The 20085-nt window shown below is 54.0% G+C and overlaps 1 protein-coding gene across 6 annotated transcripts in view; it reads left to right on the forward strand.

The window, feature by feature from the left end:
* Positions 1-20085, forward strand: part of afdna (afadin, adherens junction formation factor a) — a 102721-nt gene that overhangs the window by 30046 nt on the left and 52590 nt on the right. For 3 of the 6 annotated variants that reach the window (XM_036549551.1, XM_036549553.1, XM_036549555.1), the window contains exons 2-6: positions 14703-14898; positions 15602-15714; positions 16756-16913; positions 17048-17208; positions 19524-19681. In XM_036549551.1, coding sequence (XP_036405444.1) covers positions 14703-14898; positions 15602-15714; positions 16756-16913; positions 17048-17208; positions 19524-19681 — 786 coding nt within the window. The remainder of the gene's footprint in view (positions 1-14702; positions 14899-15601; positions 15715-16755; positions 16914-17047; positions 17209-19523; positions 19682-20085) is intronic. The other 3 variants (XM_036549552.1, XM_036549554.1, XM_036549556.1) reach the window with 1 other exon arrangement.

A 20085-nucleotide genomic window follows, 5' to 3' on the forward strand; every position in this document is an offset into this window, starting at 1 on the left:
GAACCTGAAACTCTGGGAATTATTATAAGCAGTTGTTTGTGCGGTGTGTGATTTCCAGCAATGCATATCTGATAAAGAAGTACATCCTGGAATGGTTTCTTTTGGCTGTCGGGGGGAATGAGAGCTCGGTACGCCTTACTGATGTAGGTCTTTACGGTGCAGAATCTATATTTGTCTTGGAAGTAAAATGTTTTGCAGCTGGATTTAAAGTTCCTTTCTGGCTGCTGGGGCCTGCGTCTGGCCGTGGTGGTGAATGAGTTGGCGTTTGGTTTTCTGAGGAGGCGCTGAGCGTAGGCCACAGAGCTGCGGTGATGGGTGTTGCCTGCTACCCTGGCTTGGTTTGGGGGTAGTGAGTAAAGTATATGTTTTTACAACCTTAAGAGGGCAAGGCCCTCAGGGAGGGCTGTGTAAGTGATGTGGTGGGGGGGGGGAAGTGGATGGCCCCTCTTTCCTCCAGCCCTCCGCAAATGGCCGGTTTTAATGAGCCAAAGTGGAAGTTGAGGTTTCCTGCAGGTAATCAGGAAGGTCAAGCGGAGTTTCCTGTGAGCGTTCTTCCAGACGCTGGGGTCTCCACGCACCCTGCACCCACTCTTGCACCCGAATCTGTGGGGGAACCGCACACCCACTGAAATGGTAACCAGTGATTAGCCTGCAAAATGTAGATGTACAGTGTTACATTACATTGCTGTCATTCAGCAGATGCTCGTATGCAGAGCGACTTACATATGCTGTACTTCTTTCATGTTGGCCATTTATATGGCTGGATATTTACTGAGGCAACAGTGGGTTAAGTACCTTGCCCAAGGGTACGGCAGCAGCATTTTGAATCGAGCAGCATTTTGGTCACAAGCCCTGCACCTTACCACTATGCTGCACTGCCGCCCTGACGTATGGTCTTCTCTCTCTGGGCCACCGTAGCACGCTGTGGCTGAGACGTGTGTGTGGCGTGATGTCCATGTACGGAGGTGGCGGCGCGCGCGTTCCTGGCTGTGGGAGGAGAGGCGAGGCGCTGATCCATTGTAATTCCCCTTCAGCGCGGAAGGACACGTTCGCGTGAGGAATCGCTGGCGTGCGCTTTCTCCTGAGGCCAGGAGGGCTTAGCGGGGGGGCTCGCCAGGGTCGAAATAACGCTGACGACAGCACAGCAGGGACGGAGACGGACACACCCTCCGAGACCTGCACTGTCACCTCTGACACGCCGCCGTGATGGATCGGGGGCCCCGCGGTGAGCCGGGCGCATGCTAACGACAGCCCCTCTGACAGGCCCATCTCCAGAGGGTTGTTGGGTTAAAGCCCCAGGAGGGATGCTGACGCCGTGTTCTCAGAGCGAGCTTCTCTGTGCTTTGCAGGTCTGGAAGCCTCGCTCTGAATGCAGCTGAGGAAATCTTCTGGCAAAAAATCGAGTGTGAAATGAATGGAGAAAGTTCCAAAAAGGAGCATTCCTTCTGGGATGCGGTTAGGCATTGGAGTGGTTGTCTGAGCTGTGGAGTGTTAGGGGCAGCAGGTGCATGTAACACACACACACACACACACACACACACACACACACACACACACACACACACACAATGACTTCTTGTGGGCAGGGGAGGGTGTGCTTGTTGAGTGCAGGGAAGTGGTGGGAGGTTGCTCTGTCAAGATGTCACAGCTGGTTGGGGGGGGGGGGGGGCGGGGGGGTTTCTACATGTCACAGCTGTGAGGGTGAGTTGGCCATAGGGACACTCCGTGATTTATTTTTGAAGTGCCTCTCCGGGCTGTGTGTGTGTGTCTGTGTGTTTTGGAAGGGGTAGGCTGGTGCTAGCAGTGTTCAGCTGCGACTCTGATCGTGTCTTTTTCCAACCTTCCCTCCTTTTGCCGAGATTCCAGGAGTGCAGTAAACGCCGTCCTACAAGCTTGTTACCAAGAGGGAATATTGGGTGGGGTCAGTACATTTTTTAGGTCATTTCAGGGGTCATCATGTGTTCTTTAAACATCCTTTAGAGCAGTAAATGGTTCTGTGACATTTTTTACTCCTCTCCTCATAAGTGTGTGTGTGCGTGTTTGTTTGTATGCTGAGGTTTGAGCTGAGCAGAGCAGCAGCAGTGTGTGAAAGAGACGGTCCCGCTCTCAGGATTTAGTTTATCTATAGCGCCGCACGCTCCCCGCTGCGTGTTCAGAATGTTTAAATTAACATATTTATCAGGCTGATGAGCTGCCATAGTGAAGAGCCTCTTGATTCAGCCTCCCCTCCCTGCGAGGTGTGAATGTGGAGTGTGTGTGTGTGTGTGTGTGTGTGTGTGTGTGTGTGTGTGTGTGTGTGTGTGTGTTCACTGCCGCTTCCTCACACACCCCTGTGATTCCCAAACACCTATTGAGCTCAGCAGGCCTCACTGACTTGATGAATATGGCACTGCCCTGCCAGATCAGCTGAGCTGCATTGTCTGGAGGAAAGAAAGAGGGGGAAATAGAGCACAGATATAATTGGGCCATTTACATAAGAGAGATGAATGTTGGATATAATAGTAACATGATTATTAAAACATCATTGCTCTAATTGCTCCTCTCCCATTGGCAGTGGTTGCTGGTTACACATTGGACAGTGAGTGGTGCACATTCTCTCTCTCTCACTCTCTCACTCACACACACTTCTTTCTCACTCTCTTGAGGAGATAGGCTACCCCCCCCCCCCCCCCCATTCCCACACCCAGAAGGACAATGACTCCTGTGTCTAAATATACATCTTTAGCGCATAGCTGCAGTTTCGCTCTTGCTGACCACCTTGCGCTGCGAGTCTGATGTTGTCACCGGAGGCGTGTCGGTTTCTGTCAGCGCCGAGCGATTCTTCCTGCAGCTCCTGACGGACGCGGCCGAGGCGGACAGCGAGTCAGGCCAGAGCAGGCAGCTGCAGTGACTCGTCAGTGACTCGTCAGTGGCGTGGTGATCGTACGGGCTGCGGTCACGTCGCAGGCCTACGGAACGACACCCAGTGAACTTTTCACTTGTTTACGTTTCCTCTTTGCTTCACAGTGCATCAGAGGTCAGCCGTAACGGGATCGCATTTCAGGCGAACAGCGGTAACTTTCACACTCGGAGCATAGCTCCGTCAAGTTAGTTGACTTTTGGCCTCAAGCTAATGTTCCTGGTTTGATTAGAAAACGTTCTTTACCCTCAAACTGGCGTTTTTTTTTCCCTTGCTTGAACTCTTTGTCAGGGTCTCTCTCTCGACGTTATTTCCGTGTAAGCGTTGCTGTGCTTTCGCGTCTCCTTGGAAACGGTAGCCGGCGTGCAGACAGGCCTGACTGCTTCTGAAGCGCTCGGCAGTGACCCACATTCCTGCAGTGAGGCGCAGCAGGCCGGGGCGAGCCCCTCCCCGCCTCGCTCTCGTGTGAGAACGGCGGGCCCTGGGAACGTGCTGATTATTACTCTTTAAACCCTCCGCTCCGGCGCTGCTTTATGTGCCGGAATGTGTGTGCGCCCCCGTTTACTCCCCCCAGAGCGAGGAATCACCGAAACTGCGGTCACAGAGGGCTCGCCCCCGATGAGTGCATTCGAGAGGGGGGGGCGCACCGCGGGTAACAAGTGTCGTCTCTGAAAGGCCGCATTGTTCGGACGGCCGGGCCCCACTGCGGGCTCCTCTTGCACTGGGGGGGGTTGTGTATCAAGCTCAGCGGCCGTCAGCGTGGTGCTCCGAGAGAGCAGTTGGTTGCTTCACCCGGGCTGCGCACGCTTGTCCCCGCAGACGGATCCTGGCAGCTGGTGCTCCGCCGGGGAACGACGGTCACCAGCCCCGCACCTCACGGCGTGACACTGTCCCTCACCGCCCGCCCGTCTGTACGCCTCTGCCCTCGCCAGGTTTTAGTGCTGACTGCGTGCATTCTGTGGCCTCAGACCTGAGCAGGTCGACCTCCGCGAACCCATTACTGAAGTTTGGTAGTCTAGACACGGACCGTATCGATTTCTGCTGATGTACCCTGAAGGGTTCCTCTGTTAGAGGGTTTCACATTGTTCTGCTAACTTTGCGGGAGGGGAAAAAACACGAGCAGGCTTGTTAATGGCAGTAATACTGTCACAGATTGAGAATGAAGCTTAAAATACAACTCCTGTAATGAAATGTGCAGCATCTGACCGAATGACGGCAGGTTTATGTTTGCACCTGAACGTTGGCTGACCCAACATTAGTGGTTAGTTGCGTATGTGCGCTGTGCTACAACATTAACCGCGTGAGCTCCCGCTGAGAGACGTGCAGTTGAGGGGCACTTGCTGCATAAAAGGAGTTGAGTGGAGGAATGTGAGTGATAAGTGGGGTGGTTTGTGGGAGCGGAAATCCAGCCATCCGGCCTGTCTGTGGCTTTCCCACTGCAGAGACATCTGTTCTTGACCCTCTCCCTGTCCGCCCAGGGCGCGTGCCTGGGTGAGCGTGCACGTGTGTGTGAGTGTGTGATACGCGTTCACATCTGCAGATCCGCAGAGCACGCCGGCCTTTAATTGGGGGGGGCACTTTTCAAACTGCGCAACGACGAGAACGCCGCCCAGAGAGAGATTAGTGTCTCTGAGCGATGCCTCTCCCGGCGCTGCATTTTAATGGTCCCCCGGGTCCCGCGAGCCTCATTGCCGCCTGTAATTACGCGGGATGCCGCGGGGTCATTTAAGGTGCCGTTAATCAGATGGCTGATAAGACACCAGCGCCCATTAGCTCCCGAATACAGGGCCCTAATTGCCGGGTGTCGACAGCCCCTGTGCGGCCGAGAGATGAAGACGTCGGAGAGAGATTGTGAGGCTCCGACTGCTCTGTCTGCCTCTCCAAGAGGCTCCGGTCTCACTGCAGCCTCTCTAATGAGGGGCCAGCGTCAGAGGGCCCGCGCAAAGCACCGCTCTCCTATCGAACACGGACAGCAGCGGGCCAGCATTGGATTCCTGTCACAGACTGATTGGAGGTGGGGAGGGTTGGTGTGGGGCTGCTCGGCCCAAAAATTGATTCTCGTAAGAGGATGTCTCCCTAAAGCCACTGATTAAGAATTCACTACAAGGTTTTCTTCACGGGCGGAGTCCGGACTTTTAACTCCGCTCGCACGGGGGAGGGTGTGTTGGCACAGGGGACGAGCTCGCTTCCACAAGCGGGGCCTGTCTTCTCAGCCGCAGCACTATGGATCGCTCAGGAGAGCCGGGGAGAGGAGCGGAGCCGCCGATGTGTAATTAATCTGTTTAAGTGTCTGTTGCTTTTGGTTGTTTTTAAAGCAGCGCTCACCTTCTGCCGCTTCAGACGGAACCCCAGACTCGAGGAACTCTAATCTGCGGGCAACACAAACAGTCATATAATCAGATTTGCCGCTTTGCCCCGGGACCAGGCGCTGCTTGCTTCCCCACCGCCCCCTGGGACAGAGCAGGAGGGGCGGACGCAGCGCAGCTCCGAGCCGTGATTGGACGCTGCGCTGCGGTCATGTGATTCCTGACTCCTGTGTCGGCCGGTGCTCGGGGATGGGCAGTGTTGAGGCGGGAGGTTATTGCTCTCCCTGCTCGACACGGAGCCGCGCTGGCGGCTGCTCCTCCTCAGATCTCTGCAGTTGAGAGGCTGGATAGGGTCGTGTGCTTCACCCCAACAGATGGAGCCCCCGTGTGGGGTGTGCTGTGACAGGACAGAGCTGGTCAGACACATCCAGACATACACACACACAACTACTGACATGACCACTGAGATCTCTGCACGCATACGCACAGGTACACGCTCGTGCCTACTGACATGTCCACAGAGAGCGTGTCCCACACTTGCGTGCACGCGCACACACGCACGCACACACACACACACACACACAGAAATAATGACGTGTTGTCAGGGTGGGGTTGGTGAGGAGGGCAGGTGGCCCGTGGTGGAGGGGGGGCTATGACTGAGAGGGAAGATTTAATAGCTTAGGAGATTGTCTTTACAATGATTAACTGTAATTAATTAGTCACCGCGCCCAATAGCCTCGCATTGTGAGAAGAATGAGATCTACTTAAACACAATTTGCAAATCTAATGGCAATCTGTTACATTCTGTTAAAATGGGCATTTCTGAGAGAGTGCTGTTTGAACCCCGTGTGCAGTACAGTGCTGGCATGTGCTCCGCTGTGTGTGAACATGCTAAGTGTCGTGTGAGAGTCCTGGAGGACGCAGGCTCTGCCGCTTGCCGTAGACTCTGCATGCCTGTCTATCTCTGCATCTGTGCCGCGTTAATTGCCTCCTCTCCGGGATTCTGAAGTATCTCTCAGCGGCATCCGGAGAGGGCAGCCAGCACAGGATGCTCACATGTAAACGCGTGGCTCGTGGCGCGGGTGGTGGGGTGTGTGTGTGTGTGTGTGTGTGTGTGTGTGTGTGTGTGTGTGTGTGTGTGTGTGTCTCTCCTCCTTCCCCCCCCCGGCGTATGGAGGAGGCTGTACGCTGCAGCTCAGACAGGGGATTAGCCTCCGCCCCCCGGGGTCTTCCGGCTATAGCCCTGCAACCGCCACGCGCACAACTCCACACAGGACTGGAGCCCTTTCTGTCATTCCTGTAAGGGGTCGGACCCTTTTACACGCCCCAGTGTGGGGGAATCATTAGAGCAGGCCACACAAATGCCCGCAGAAAGTTGTCCATTGTGTAGAATCCCGAAATATTTTTGTTCCGTCTTGGGGTATTTATTCCCTGCAAACTCCTGTGTACCGCAGGGCAGAGTCCACACAAGACTCTAGTGTATAGTGAGGAAAAGAGATGGTGACTTTTACAAAGGAGGTTTATGTAAGCCCAGGAGACCTTGTATTCTGTCATAAAGCCTAAAGCCGGAGCTGCAGCTGCGTGGCTAGGGTGTTGAGGCCCGCTCGCTCTGAGCTATCTTTGTGATAGGATGTGTGTGTGTGAGAGAGAGAGAGTGTCTGGGCACTGAGAGTGTGGGTGGAGGGTGTGTTTTGCGAGACACCCTGGTGTTGGAGAAGAGGCGACAGCACCCGCGCTGTGATGCTGTGTGTGTGTGTGTGTGTGTGTGTGAGAGACAGGCCTGGGGGGGAACAGTGTCCTCACAGCCAGCCCCCGCTGTGGCCTGACAGCTGCATTCCGCCCGCGATGCAGATGTAGGGCTCCGTCTCTATTTTAAGGCTTTGGCTGAGGGAGGTGCTACCGGGCACCTCAGCCGGACCGTCAGTCTGTCAGACCGGCTCTAATCCACACCCGCTGTCCGTTAAGTAGAGTTATCGAAACGGCCTCTTGTAGAACGTTCCGATTTCGGGGTTTCTCCGGTCTTACAGTAGAAGGAAAGCCGTCGCACTGAACAGTAATTCCCTGCCCTGGAACACGTTGTGTCAGCGGTGGGATGGGGGTGATGTCATCGTGGCTGCTGTCTCAGCAGAACGGGCCGAGGGGTGTGTGTGTGTGACAGGGGGATTGGCCCTGCAGTTTACCCTACTCCCTCCCCTACTCCCCACGCCCCAGGGGACCACCAGAGCAGGGCCTGATTTCCCCAGGGCCTCTCTGTCATCCGCTCAGCCTCCCCCCAGAGCTCCCGTCCCGTCCCGGGGGGGCCGTGTCTGAGATTCGGGGGCGGGGGTGACCCGCGGCTCCCCACGGACACATTAGCGGGCACGCCGCCTTGCGCTTTCACAGCGGATGAAGCCGTATCACCGCACTCCCGTTTAATTGAATCAGATTAATTAGTTCTCCAAGCTCGGTTACCTCTGAGTGATACGCGCTCATCAATGTAATGATCTGTGAAACGTACCGAGGAGAGGAACCCGCCTGCAACAGGCTCGCGATGGGCAAGCGGCGAGCGCGCGGGAGTTATTCTGAAAACCTCTCCCAGTCCGTACACGGAACGGGGAAAAAAAAAGCTGAGTCGGGGAGAAGCGGGTTCACCGAAAGTTTAGCATTAATCAGAAGCGTTCTCAATGGCTGGTGCGCTGAAGAGGGCGGGAGGACTGACAGCGCGTCGGCTGCAGCGCCCCTTCCACGGCTTGGGGAGAGGGAGAGACGGAGGAGCCCCCCGCTTTCATCCCGACGCTGGGACCGGCCCCGTCTGCGCCGGTCATCATTAATGCATCGCTGTTCCAGTCACTCGCTACCCTGCGCCCGCTAACCTAACCCCCAACCCCCCTGCCCCCGGCAGCATCCGCCGGGCTGTCGCCGCCTGTTAGCGCTCGGCGACGGAAGGACAGGTCGGGAGGCCTGGTGCCGCCGCGGAGGGGGCCGAGAGCAGGCAAGCCGGGCTCTGACCTGAACTGCCCGTTTCCCCACAGGCTGCCTCTCCTCTCTCCTCTCTCCACAGTGCGGCCCCAACACCAGGTGCCGGAGGCTGGAGTCCCAGCCAAGCGTCCGCCCCGCGAATACCGCCCTGCCGTCACGTCGCAGCCAATGGCGTCGCCCGACCTTCGGGGGAAGGTCGCGGTTGCCGTGCCGACGCCGCGGGCCCTGTCTGAGCAGTGCTGTGTAATGCCCTTCTCTGACCTGCGGGCGTCTGATGTAATGCCCGTCCCTATCTCATCCACTCATCTCTGCCTGTTTGCGCTGGCAGCTGCTGTGTCATAGATCTGCAGATAAGGATCTGACCAGTTTACCAGCAACGCTCTGAAATCTAACACTTCAGACCTGTGATGTTGGCTGATAACGATCAGGGTATGTGTATTTTACACACATGTACTCACTCACTCACACACAAACAGTCATGCACACAGCTATGTCTTTCTCCATCAGAGCGTTGCTCTGAAATCTAACACTGACTCATAATGGTCAGTGTAGTGTAGATGTCTGTACACTCAGACACACACACACACGCACATGCACACAAACACACATACATCTGAAGTGAGAGCCGTGGTGTGTTTTTAAAAGCAGAGACGGTTGTCGTGATGGCTGCGGAGGAGTGAGTGCGGCACAGGGAGAGAAAGGGAAAGACGGAGAGGGAGAAATCAGAGAGGAGCGAGTGCGGTACAGGGAGAAAGGGAGAGAGAGAGAGAGAGGGAGAGAGAGGGAGGGAGAGATCAGAGAGGGGCGAGTGCGGTACAGGGAGAAAGGGAGAGAGAGGGAGGGAGGGAGAGATCAGAGAGGAGCGGAGGGCCTTCGGCAGGCCGCTCGCCTAGCGACGGCGTGGCTGCTGTAGTGAAGCAGCTGAAGAATGCGGGGCGCCTGCCAGCCGTCTCCCCAGAGCATCGGCAGCTGGAGGTCTGGGGCGGGGGACGGCCGGGCGGGCGGTGCGCGGGGGGGGGACGGGGGCCGGGGCCATCCACGGTCAGGATCCGCCGCGCTGTTTGTTTAATGCGGCCCGCTCTCCACGCCCTGTGTTTACGGCCTTAAAGAGCACTGTTTACAGAGCGCCTTTCGCGGCTGCTCCGCTATGTAAACTCACCAGTCATTTGATCACGATTCGGAGTCGTCCCCCCCCCTCCATCCACCCCTTACATCAGATTCCAAACTCCTCAGAAATGCTTTGTCTTGGAGACACGACAGGAAAGAGGACCCAGTGCCAGGAGCCGTGAGTTTCGCTCCGTCACATGCAGGAAGATGTCAACACCACTTCCAGGCAAACTACAAGGACCGAAGGCACTTCAGCATTCTTTTCTAAGCTGTCACTCTCAGCCTCATGGTGGCATTTTACGCAGCCTTTACAACTTACCGCGTTCCGGTCTCATGATCGGTTGCTCGTGGGTGCGCGTCGCCGTCTTCCTCCAGTCTGTCGTGACCACAGGGACGGCGGTGTCACGCTCATTTCTTTTTCATGCAAAGCGGGACTGTGACTCATATCCGGCCCGTCCCCCGCACACCTCCTGGGCGGCGGGCAGTCGCTGGGTGGCTGCGTGCGAGGAGGCGTGGCCATCTCTGTCCCGTTAGCAAACCCTGCAAGGAAGTGCAGCCTGGCACCTCCCTCTGCAGACCCTGGGGATGCATTCATGCCGGGACATAGCTTCAGTTTGCCTTCATAGCTCTCCATAATCCTCCTGTGAACTGGCCTCTCAGCCTGCTGTTGGATCGTCTCTGGGGACGAAGGCACAGGGGAGAGAGTTTGACTAACCATCCCGTTCAGTCCGTTAGTCATTTACATGCCTTCTGTTCACCCAGTTTGACAGCCGGCCCTGAAATCATTTATTTCTCTAGTAGCTGGGCTGAACTGGGATCAGTTCTGTAATCATTAGGGCTAAGCTAGCATTGGTTCTCTAATCAATAGGCTGAACGTCATTTCTTTAACTCATTAGGCTGATCTAGGACCATGTGTGCGCTCTGTCTCTGTGGGTAGGGACCAAGTCTGGGCTCGGTGAATTCATTGGCGCTGTGATCTATGAAAATTATGAAGAATCATTTAGAAAGACTCCATGCTCATCTCTCGTGGCGTTAATGCGGAGCTGATGGATGCAGTCTGGCCGGAGCTAGGAGCTCCCCGGTTCATTATGCTCATTTCATGTGGTCATTACCCAGCAGGCTTTGTGTAGAGCGATCTGAAACCGCCCGTCATGGCTTTGCCCCCCTCCTGCACCCGCCTGCCAGTTCAGCAGCGGGCAGAGAGCTGGGCCACGTGACCAGTCCTCCGCCCCTGGTAAAAACTGATAGCCCGAGCAGTGTTTGCACACCGGTTAGCCCGAGCGCTGCTCCCTGCTGGGAGGAGTCCTGCCGCATTAACATGCTAATTGCAGAGGAGGGGAGATGGATGCTGACGGGGCAGGATGGGGGTCGGCTTTGTGTCCCCGTGTGGGTGACGGATGTGTCACAAACACCGGTCCCTCTCTGGTTAAAAAAAAAAAACACCCCCCTCCCATCCCTGCCACTACCGCTCAAGCCGCGAACTGCGTGGAGCGGTACAGCAGAATAAAGATTAACCTGCTCAATAAGCCTCCTCTAATGTTCTAACCCACGCTGGTTAACTATAAAAAAAACAAACTTGTAATATGTTAAATGAACCGTGTTAATATCCTGCATAGCAGTAGGGGGCATTGTGAGAGTTAGCCTGCTGGAGCTACTTCGTATAACAGTTGGGGGGGGGGGGAGCGAGACTGAAAGTTGTGGGGGAAATGCACACTGTGCTTTAAATAGTGCTGATCTGTCGTCCACTCTGAAGCTGCTGTCTGGTTGACATTCGCATCGAATGCTGCGTTTTAGACATCTGCGTTTGCGAGGATCCCTGGAAACCGGGACGCGGGGCTTCACATGCCTTTTCTTTGCAGATACAGATAAGCAGTCTGGCTGAATGTATGTCAGAAACGACAGGGGCACGAACCCACAAATGATCAGCCTTTCGGAGCCTTCTCCCCGGGAGCGGCCGACCTTTAAAAATGAGATTTATGCTGTGCGGATGGAAGCGGCGTGGGGCTCCCGGTCGGGAGTTCTGCAGGACCCGCTCTGAGCCCGCCTGTCTGGCCTCTGTGTGCAGTACATTCCCTGCAGGGCTGTTTACACTCCAGATAAGGTTTTTGAAATTACAAATGAGTCTTTATCGCTGCCACCCCGGTGTTTTTACAGCACAAATAACAATGAATGTGCGTTTTTTTAAAACAACTGGCTCGTTTCAACAAGTGCAATGCAGTGTCAGTGCCTCCTGGTGGTCGGCCGCGGTACTACACCCAACGCAGCTCCTCAGCTGGAGCTTAGGGAGAAGCGCATGGGAAACACTTTAGTGGGCGTGTCGTTCAGTCGTCTCTGCGTTTTACAATTAAAATGAATTGTGTTTATTTTAACCTTGGAAAAAAGGGGAATTTAGGGAATTGACCCAACATGCCAATTCCCCAAATGCTTGCCTTGTAAGCAGGTGAGCGGTTAGTGATCCGTGCTGACAGTATGTGTAGACAGGCGGTATTTACAGCTTGGCAGGTTATGTGTGGTGTGGAATGTGGCGTGTTGCTGCAGCCTGTGTGCAGATACTATAGGAGTGGGGCCGATGCTGTGCCACCGCTGTATGAAGAAACGTCCCTCCTAATGTTTCGGCTGTCAGGCCTTTTTCCACAGTTTCACTTTAATCTCTCCCACAGTGCTCCTTCTACCTTCACAGTTGGGCAGCACATGTTTTTCCAAATGCCGCGTGTGACGGCGGGTGTATTTATGCGTCTCAGTGGAGGAATCGGGACAGGGGTGAGGTCGGCAAGCACCTCGGTCGAAGAGCTGGGATCCGCGATTTGAAACGGGCGAAAGATGAAAAGCTTTCTTCCGCGGATGTTGATTTATTTAGCTTTGTTCATTCGATGCCTCTGTCTCAAAGTGATACTGAGGAGATTTAGGGCCTCTGTTCGTCGGGCTGTGCTGGAGAACCGGGTGGGTCCGCAGGGGTGTGCGCTGAGGGAGTCTCTGGGTTCAGAGGTGAGGATTCTTTGGTGCGGAGATTGTGTCCCACAAGCCGTACCCTCTGCCCCTCAGCAAGTGTTCTCTCAAGGCTTCAAAGGCATTCCTGTGTCCACAGCGAGGTTTGTGTGTGTGTGTGTGTGTGTGTGTGTGTGTCTGTGTTCTGGATATGAGAGAGGCTGTGAATACCCATTTCCTAGGTGTGTGATAAGGGCTGGTGCCCTCCCTTGCCTCCCACAGTTCCACAGTGACCACAGAAACTCTCACTTGGTTCAGGTGATTATAAAGGTCATAACAGTGAGGTGGTGTTGTGCTGTTTCTGAGTGTATGCTATGCTCTCTCTGCTCTCTCTCTCTCTCTCTCTCTCTCTCTCTCTCTCTCTCTCTCTCTCTCAGACACACACACACACACACACACCCTCTCATATTTGGGCAGCGTGAGCAGGAAGCAGCTTGCCGTGCTTAGAGGAAACACACGGTGACTCCCTTGACAGCCATTGTTCTCTTTGGCCCTGTATCACTCACTTCTCCTGCTGGCCAAACGGCCAATCGCACACCGCTGATGTCATCGTCCCAGGGTGGCTGCTGTTGTTGATGGAAAGTGCAGACGAGAAGCACAGCTGAGGGTGGGGATTAGCGGCGTTCTCCCCAGCCGCTCACTAAACTGATCTGGAATCTGTTTTCCCTGGTTATTTCCCGCTGGTGCTAGCTCGGGTCCCTGCAGTCTGCAACACAGACACTGCGACTCCCTGCTGATCCCAGGCCAGTCATGGGGCATATCTGTATATCTAATGCCACACTTCCATACTGGCTGCATTCACAGGGCCATTGTTTGGTGTGGGAAGGAGCAGAGAATAACTCAGGCCCTGGCAGAGGCACATGTGCCCTGGGGAAATACGCTCGCATCAGTCCTTAGGGAGGGGTCTACATGGACATATGTGTGTGCATGCATGCATGCGTGTGTATCAGTGTTTGCACATAGGCACGTGTGTGTGTGCGCGTGTGTGTGTGTGAACCCACTGTGTTCCCTCAGCACAGCTGTTGTTCCTGATTGGACGCTGCTGCTGACAGCGATGTTGGGCAGGAAGCTCATCAGGAACGTGTGTTGCTCTGACCTGCAGCACAAGGTCATGTAAATGACAACGATTTCATTGATTAAGCAGCAGCAGCAGCAGCAGCAGCAGCAGCAGCAGCGATCTTTTGCTGTGGATCTGCAGCCTTATAGAGCTCTGTGCTCTGGGCGGAGCTCTTCTATCAGCCGGTGCCTGAAACGCTCTGAACGCTGCGGCACGTGCATGCGTCTGTGTCTGTGTCTGTGTGTGTGTCTGTGTGTGTGTCTGTGTGTGTGTCTGTGTGTGTGTGTGTGTGTGTGTGTCTGTGTCTGTGAATGAACTGGACTGTCGCGTCAGTGTGTGTCAGTGTGTGTCAGTGTGTGTCAGTGTGTGTCAGTGTCTGTCAGTGTCTGTCAGTGTCTGTCAGTGTCTGTCAGTGTGTGTCAGGGCACCGGAGGCAGACAGTGCAAGGGTCTGTGCTGATGGCCCATTTTACCCTCAGAACTGTTTCTGCACTTCACCACACAGGCGGAGAGGGAGGGAGTGACAGACAGCGATGAAGCGAGAGAGAGAGAGAGAGAGAGAGACAGGAGAGACGGCACTGTAGGGGTAGGCGGGGGAAAGAGAGAAAGAGAAGCGGGGGAAAGGCAGACAGTGGGAGAGAGGGAGAGCTGTCTGGGGTGAGCCTGTGCTTCACATTGCCATCCTGACACTCATCTGCTTTCCAACGAGGCCGTGGCCTGTAAGATGAATCCGCTTCTCTGCTCCTCTCTCCCATAGGGGTGTGTCTTCCACTGCACACAGGAAAAGAACTCGCTGGCCGAGCGCACGCATGTATTAGCTCCCTCCCTGTGTCACCGCTGGACACGTCTTTCTCATGGAAGCAGGTGACAGATTGGACATTGTGCTGGCGCCAGAGCTGCCATTGGCCAGAGCGCCTGGCACATGGGAAGAAGGCCGGAACGTTTTCTCAGGTGTCCTTGTTGTTGACTGTTCATCAGTGATAGGGGTTTCAGCTCAGTGAAAAGAAGCAGTATCATAAAGCTCATATTTCACAAGTATTATCTTTGCATCTTGCGAGCTGAGATGCGTATCTCTGAGATCCAGTGAATGAGAGTGCACTTTTCCAGCTCCGTTTCTCTCTCCATCCGTGGCTTGCAGAGTAACGCTAGCCTCTGTCCTGAGGCAAGAAGAGTTGCGTCCCAGAAAACGGTCCCCTCGCCCAAATGTCACGTGATGGGTTAAAAAAAAAAACGTGCTGTCCTGGCAGTGTGGATCAGACACAGGCAGAGGTCTGCTCGGCAGTTACACGCGTGCCCTTGGCTGAAGTCAGACGTGTCGCTTTGCTGCGGGAATTGTCTGAGAGGCAGGTCAGGGAAGTGCTCACCTTGTCCTTCTCTCTCTCCTTCCCCAGGATCTGGAGTTCCACGGCGTGATGCGCTTCTACTTCCAGGACCGCGTGGCGGGGAACTTCGCCACCAAGTGCATCCGCGTGTCCAGCACGGCCACCACGCAGGACGTCATCGAGACGCTGGCCGAGAAGTTCCGGCCCGACATGAGGATGCTGTCCTCGCCCAAGTACTCGCTTTACGAGGTCCACGTGAGCGGGGGTGAGTGTGTGCCGAGGAGGGGAGGCTCCTCCGCTCCTTTGATTTTTGGGGTGATCGCGGAGGAACCCTCACCTGGAGCGTCTGCGTCATTTCGCATTTATGCACCCAAATCTGTCAGTCTGTTACACGGTGGGCGTTTGCGTGGTTGGATGTTCTTCTCAGCGCTGTAATGCCGAGGGATAGGCCCGCTTCTTTGAACTGAATTAGCGTTTAATAGGCCTTTCTAAAATGCACGGCTGTTGAGTCAGGTGAGCTGAGGGGAAATCTCCCACAGCGCCTGCACTCTGCTGAATGCTGAGGTCCCACGGCCTCCTCTTTGATGTGGGGGGAGAGATCAGAGTCTCTGCTCTCTTCTGGCTGACTGGAACATTGGCTGTTTGAAAGGCTCTCCATGTGCGCCCAGCACACGCTAATGTGTGTCAGCTTGCATTTGTCAGAGGAGTAAGCCTTTTTCATCAAAGCACCACAGTCCAGACCCACTGTAACCTCGTCGATTTTAAAAGTCCTCTTTTGAAACTCTCACGCTCCCCATGCTCCCCGCGTATGAAATATATATCGACAGTCTAATTAACCGCAAAGACACATCCATATGTTTGTTTAAAAATGAAAGGGATTGTTTAATGAATTGTTGTATGAGTTGTGAGTGGAGAGCTTAGTGCTACACACTGTAGGTTAACTGGTATTGCTCCCCGCTCTCTGTTAGAAGAACGGAAGCTGGACCTGGATGAGAAGCCCCTGGTGGTGCAGCTCAACTGGAACAAAGACGACCGCGAGGGCCGCTTCGTCCTGAAGAACGAGAACGACATCATCCCGAAGGTGAGCCCCGACCCTCCGTCCCCGCCCCCCCACCTCTCTGTGCTTCCCGGTGCAGAGCCTGCCCCCCCATGGCCGTCAGTGCTTCATGCGCTGGGTTGGGCGGGGCACGATGTCCGTTTCCCCCCTGGGAGCAGCATAAAGCTCTTTCGCACAGCCGCGCTTGGCCCGGCTCCGCACCCGCTCCGAAACCCCCCCCTCACCAGGCCAAAAGACCTCACAGGACCCTTTATTTGCTCTGGAAACACTTCCGCCTCCGGAAGCGTCCCGCTCCCAAAGCGTTTCCCGCAGTGAGAGGCACCGAGCGTGCCGGGGAAGGGCCCGGGGAGGGGCGCAGGAGTGTCCTCCTCACCGCTGTCTGACAAACCGACCACGCCGACAGTCTCTCGGGCAGTCCGGAGGGTGGAGTAACTTTTACAATACAGGAGCTCTTTACCATCAGTACGTGGCACATTCTCGAGATCCTCGCAATAGAGGAAGCTCACCTATACTGTAGTGGACTGATAATAAAGACATGACCAAAGCAAAAATAACACATTTTAATTATAAAAAGAATGTTATCACATTAAACAGGTGGTTGATTTTTATATTTATGTAATTATGTGTGTAAAATAAATTTGGGAGAGGTTAGCATGGTGTTCAGAGTTCAGAGCGAAATATTACAAACAGGCCTTTTCAGTTCATCAGTGGCTATTCAGAATTCTCTTCATTTACAATCTCGTGAAATTCAGCAGGGGGTGCTCTAGCAGTTGGAAGATGGTGGTTCAGTGCAGTGGTGTTTGTGGTGGTTGGGCGTTTGGACTCTGACCCGGCCATTTTCCTCACGGTCACCTGATACTCCCAAGTCTCTTAACAGCCAGCCGAATGGCCGTTTCCACTTTCACCCCAAAACTGCTCCTCTTACCGCCCTCTCACACTCTCAGCAGCTGCTCCTCTGCATTGCGTTAGCAGGGCGGAGGGCCGCGCTAATCCCGCTGATCGCCTTAGCGGCCCTGCCCCGCTCCCTTTCGCTCACTCCTGCTTTCTCCTCTCCTGCCGCTGCAGAAGGCACAGAGCAACGGGCCGGACAAGCAGGAGAAGGAAGGAGTGATCCAGAACTTCAAAAGAACCCTGTCCAAGAAAGAGAAGAAGAAGGAGAAGAAGAGGGAGAAGGAGGCCCGCATCCCCGACGGCGACGAGCAGGCGCTGACCAGAGAGGATGGGTAGGAACGGCCTCCCGCTGAGCCGCCACGCACGCAGCGCCGAGTCTGCCCCGTAGGGGGCGCACACCGGCACCCACACCGGACCAGGGCGGCTTCTATTCGGCTGTGTTTAAAGACTGTGTCTCCTCCGTCAGGGAGAACTCGCGGCTGGCGGCGGAGGTGTATAAGGACATGCCGGAGACGAGCTTCACGCGCACCATCTCCAACCCCGAGGTGGTGATGAAGCGGCGGCGGCAGCAGAAGCTGGAGCGCAGGATGCAGGAGTTCCGCAGCGGCGACGGCCGGCCGGACTCAGGTAACCACGGCTACGCAGGAGTCATGTGCACTTACCAGTACGTAGTCTAGTGGAGCAGTAAGGAGCAGGACTAAACGAAAGGTTGCCAGTTCTGTTCCCCACCCACAATTGGCTCAGTAAATATCCAGCTGTATAAACGGATAACATGTAAAACATTGTAACCTGCGTAGGTTGCTTTGGATAAAAGCGTTAAAAATGTAATGTAATGTCTTTAAAGTTAAGCAAGTTGTAACCCCGTTGATACTCCCCAGTGTAGACTAAGATGTGCATTGATGCATCATTGCAAAAAGACAGTCAGCTGAAATTTCCGCATCTTACATGGCATATGAAACACATTCTAACCTGTGATAAACGTTTCAGCACACAAATCACTACCCTTATTGCAGACGACTAGCTCACAATATTGCATGAAATAGTACTCAGTATTTGAAACTCAAATTCAGTAAAGGGAGGGGGGGGCTTACTTCCTAATTTCATTTCAAGCTTATTCAAATGAAGCTTTCAGCTCCTTGATATCTGATTTACTTTGCGTGTTAAAGGTTAATGTACACTGCCAAAAATGGTATTTTACTGGAATCATATTAGACGGGCTTATTTCCAGCTGCAATTCAGTCTCACAAGACACAGCAGAGTTCAGTAGATAGAATTACAGGAGCGATGTTTCCATACTGTAGCATTCTTAAAGGTGCAGATTCATTTACTTGAACAGCTTGCCATCTTTCCCTTTGAAAGTGGTTGGTCCAGTGGGGGAAAAAGGATCTAAATCTATATTTTGAGCATCATGATTTAAAAAAATGAGGTGCATTTGTGTTCATTGCAGCCCTATCATCATTTGGCTTTGTGTGTTTGTGTGGACTGAGGAAGGTGATTCTGAGCTATGTTCTGGCTCTGAGGATGGAGCTGTAGCCCGGCTCTGAGGCTGGCTCAGCTGTGAGGGGCGGGTGAGGGGGCGGTGTGCGCTGCGGTTAGGGGGGCAGTGTCCACTCCGGCACCCCGCTGGCGCCCGGTCTCATAATGATGAGCTTGGCTTCGGAGAGAGCTCAGCCACTTCAGCAGATGCCCCTCCTGAGACCCGGGCACTGGCATCACTGTGGCAGACATTCTGTTCTCTGTGGCTTTGGATCACCCGGAGAGGGGAAGGAGGCCATTCAGAAATGGCCCGTGGAGTGGATTTCTGGGGAGCATTCGGAGCAGCTCTGGATACGAAGCCCTGTGTTCTGATCATGCTGCATGCGAAGGAGCTGTTTGAATGATCTTCGTCAGGCTGGTCAGTCAGCTCGGTATGAAGTGTACAGATCACAGGGGTTATGTAGACGTGATATCATTGTGCCTCATGCCAGACACACTGGGTTTACTCGGGAGTCAATGCTCCATATCCAACACGAACAGAAAGCCCTCTCCCAGCTACTCATCACAAGTTTCCATTGCTCATGGATGAAGTGCTGTCTGAACTCAAGAGCTCACACTGTTCTCAGCGATGATTTTACTTTCATATAGTTATGTTTGGCTATATTTGGCAATCGTGCGCATACGTTTTCATTGATCATGATGTCTAGATAAGCATACACACTCATTGGTCATGGTGTTCAGATCGACATACTAAATGTCAGTCACTGTTGACACTAATTAGGCGCATCAAAAATATGTAAAGGTGCTTAATGTTTGTGTCTAGCTGCTAGTAGTTGGTGCTTAACATATTGCATAGGAAGTGATTACAGCTTTATTTGAGATCCTGGTTTTCCAAGCAGTGCAAGGGTATAGGGATTTACATTTTTAAAGTGAATTCTGTAGAATTAGGCAGTCTGCCATTTGCATTCAGAGGGAATATTTTGAGTATTCACTTTGCTTATGCAGCTGAGGTGATGCTATCTTGCCAAATTTGGATCCTTTTCCCTTTGGATAAAATAGTTTTAAATTGTGTCTGCACCGCTATGCACTTAAACATGTGCATAGCGGACCAATTTTTCAAAAGCACAATATAAACTGATGCAAGTCCACCCTGCTGGCGTGCAATTTGTGACTTCATCTCAAGGGCAGGTCACAAGTCTGTGTCACCATGGTGACATGCTCTGAGTATGCTCCTATCAGCAGGAGTCAGGCCTCTCCCATCCTTCTATTAAGAGTCCAGTGACTAAAGTTACGTTGAGACAGATTGTGTGCTTGTTCTGATGCTTCAGGACTGAAGTTGGGAACCATGCCACCAAGCTGAAATTATTCTGAGCGGATGCAACAAAAGACAGGCTAAAGATAACTGAAACGGCTGTGCCGCCCTCTCCCGCTCAGCGTAGGCGCTAAGGCTGCTGTCGTTTCCCCAGGAGGGACACTGCGCATTTACGCGGACAGCCTGAAGCCCAACATCCCCTACAAAACCATCCTGCTGTCCACCACCGACATGGCCGACTTCGCCGTGGCCGAGGCGCTGGAGAAGTACGGCCTGGAGAAGGAGAACCCTCGCGAGTACTGCATCGCCCGGGTAAGTCACCGCAGGTAACGGGCTCACCTGCAGTAAAGTACTGCATCGCCCGGGTAAGTCACCACGGGTAACGGGCTCACCTGCAGTAAAGTACTGCATCGCCCGGGTAAGTCACCGCGGGTAACGGGCTCACCTGCAGTAAAGTACTGCATCGCCCGGGTAAGTCTATGTGGGTAACAGGGTCACCTCCAGTAGAGCACTGCATCACCTGGGTAAGTCACCGTGGGTAACAGGGTAACCTTCAGAAGAGCACCCAGGATAAGTCACCATGAGTAACAGGGTAACGTGTAGTAAAGCACTGTATCACCCAGGGTAAGTCACCGTGGGTAACAGTAACCTGCCGGCTTGCCTGGATAAGACTTGCCAAAGCATCTGTCATATAACCTTGTGCTTTCCGAACTGCG

The sequence above is a fragment of the Megalops cyprinoides genome, chromosome 17 (genome assembly GCF_013368585.1).
Source record: "Megalops cyprinoides isolate fMegCyp1 chromosome 17, fMegCyp1.pri, whole genome shotgun sequence".
Classification (NCBI taxonomy): Eukaryota; Metazoa; Chordata; class Actinopteri; order Elopiformes; family Megalopidae; genus Megalops; species Megalops cyprinoides.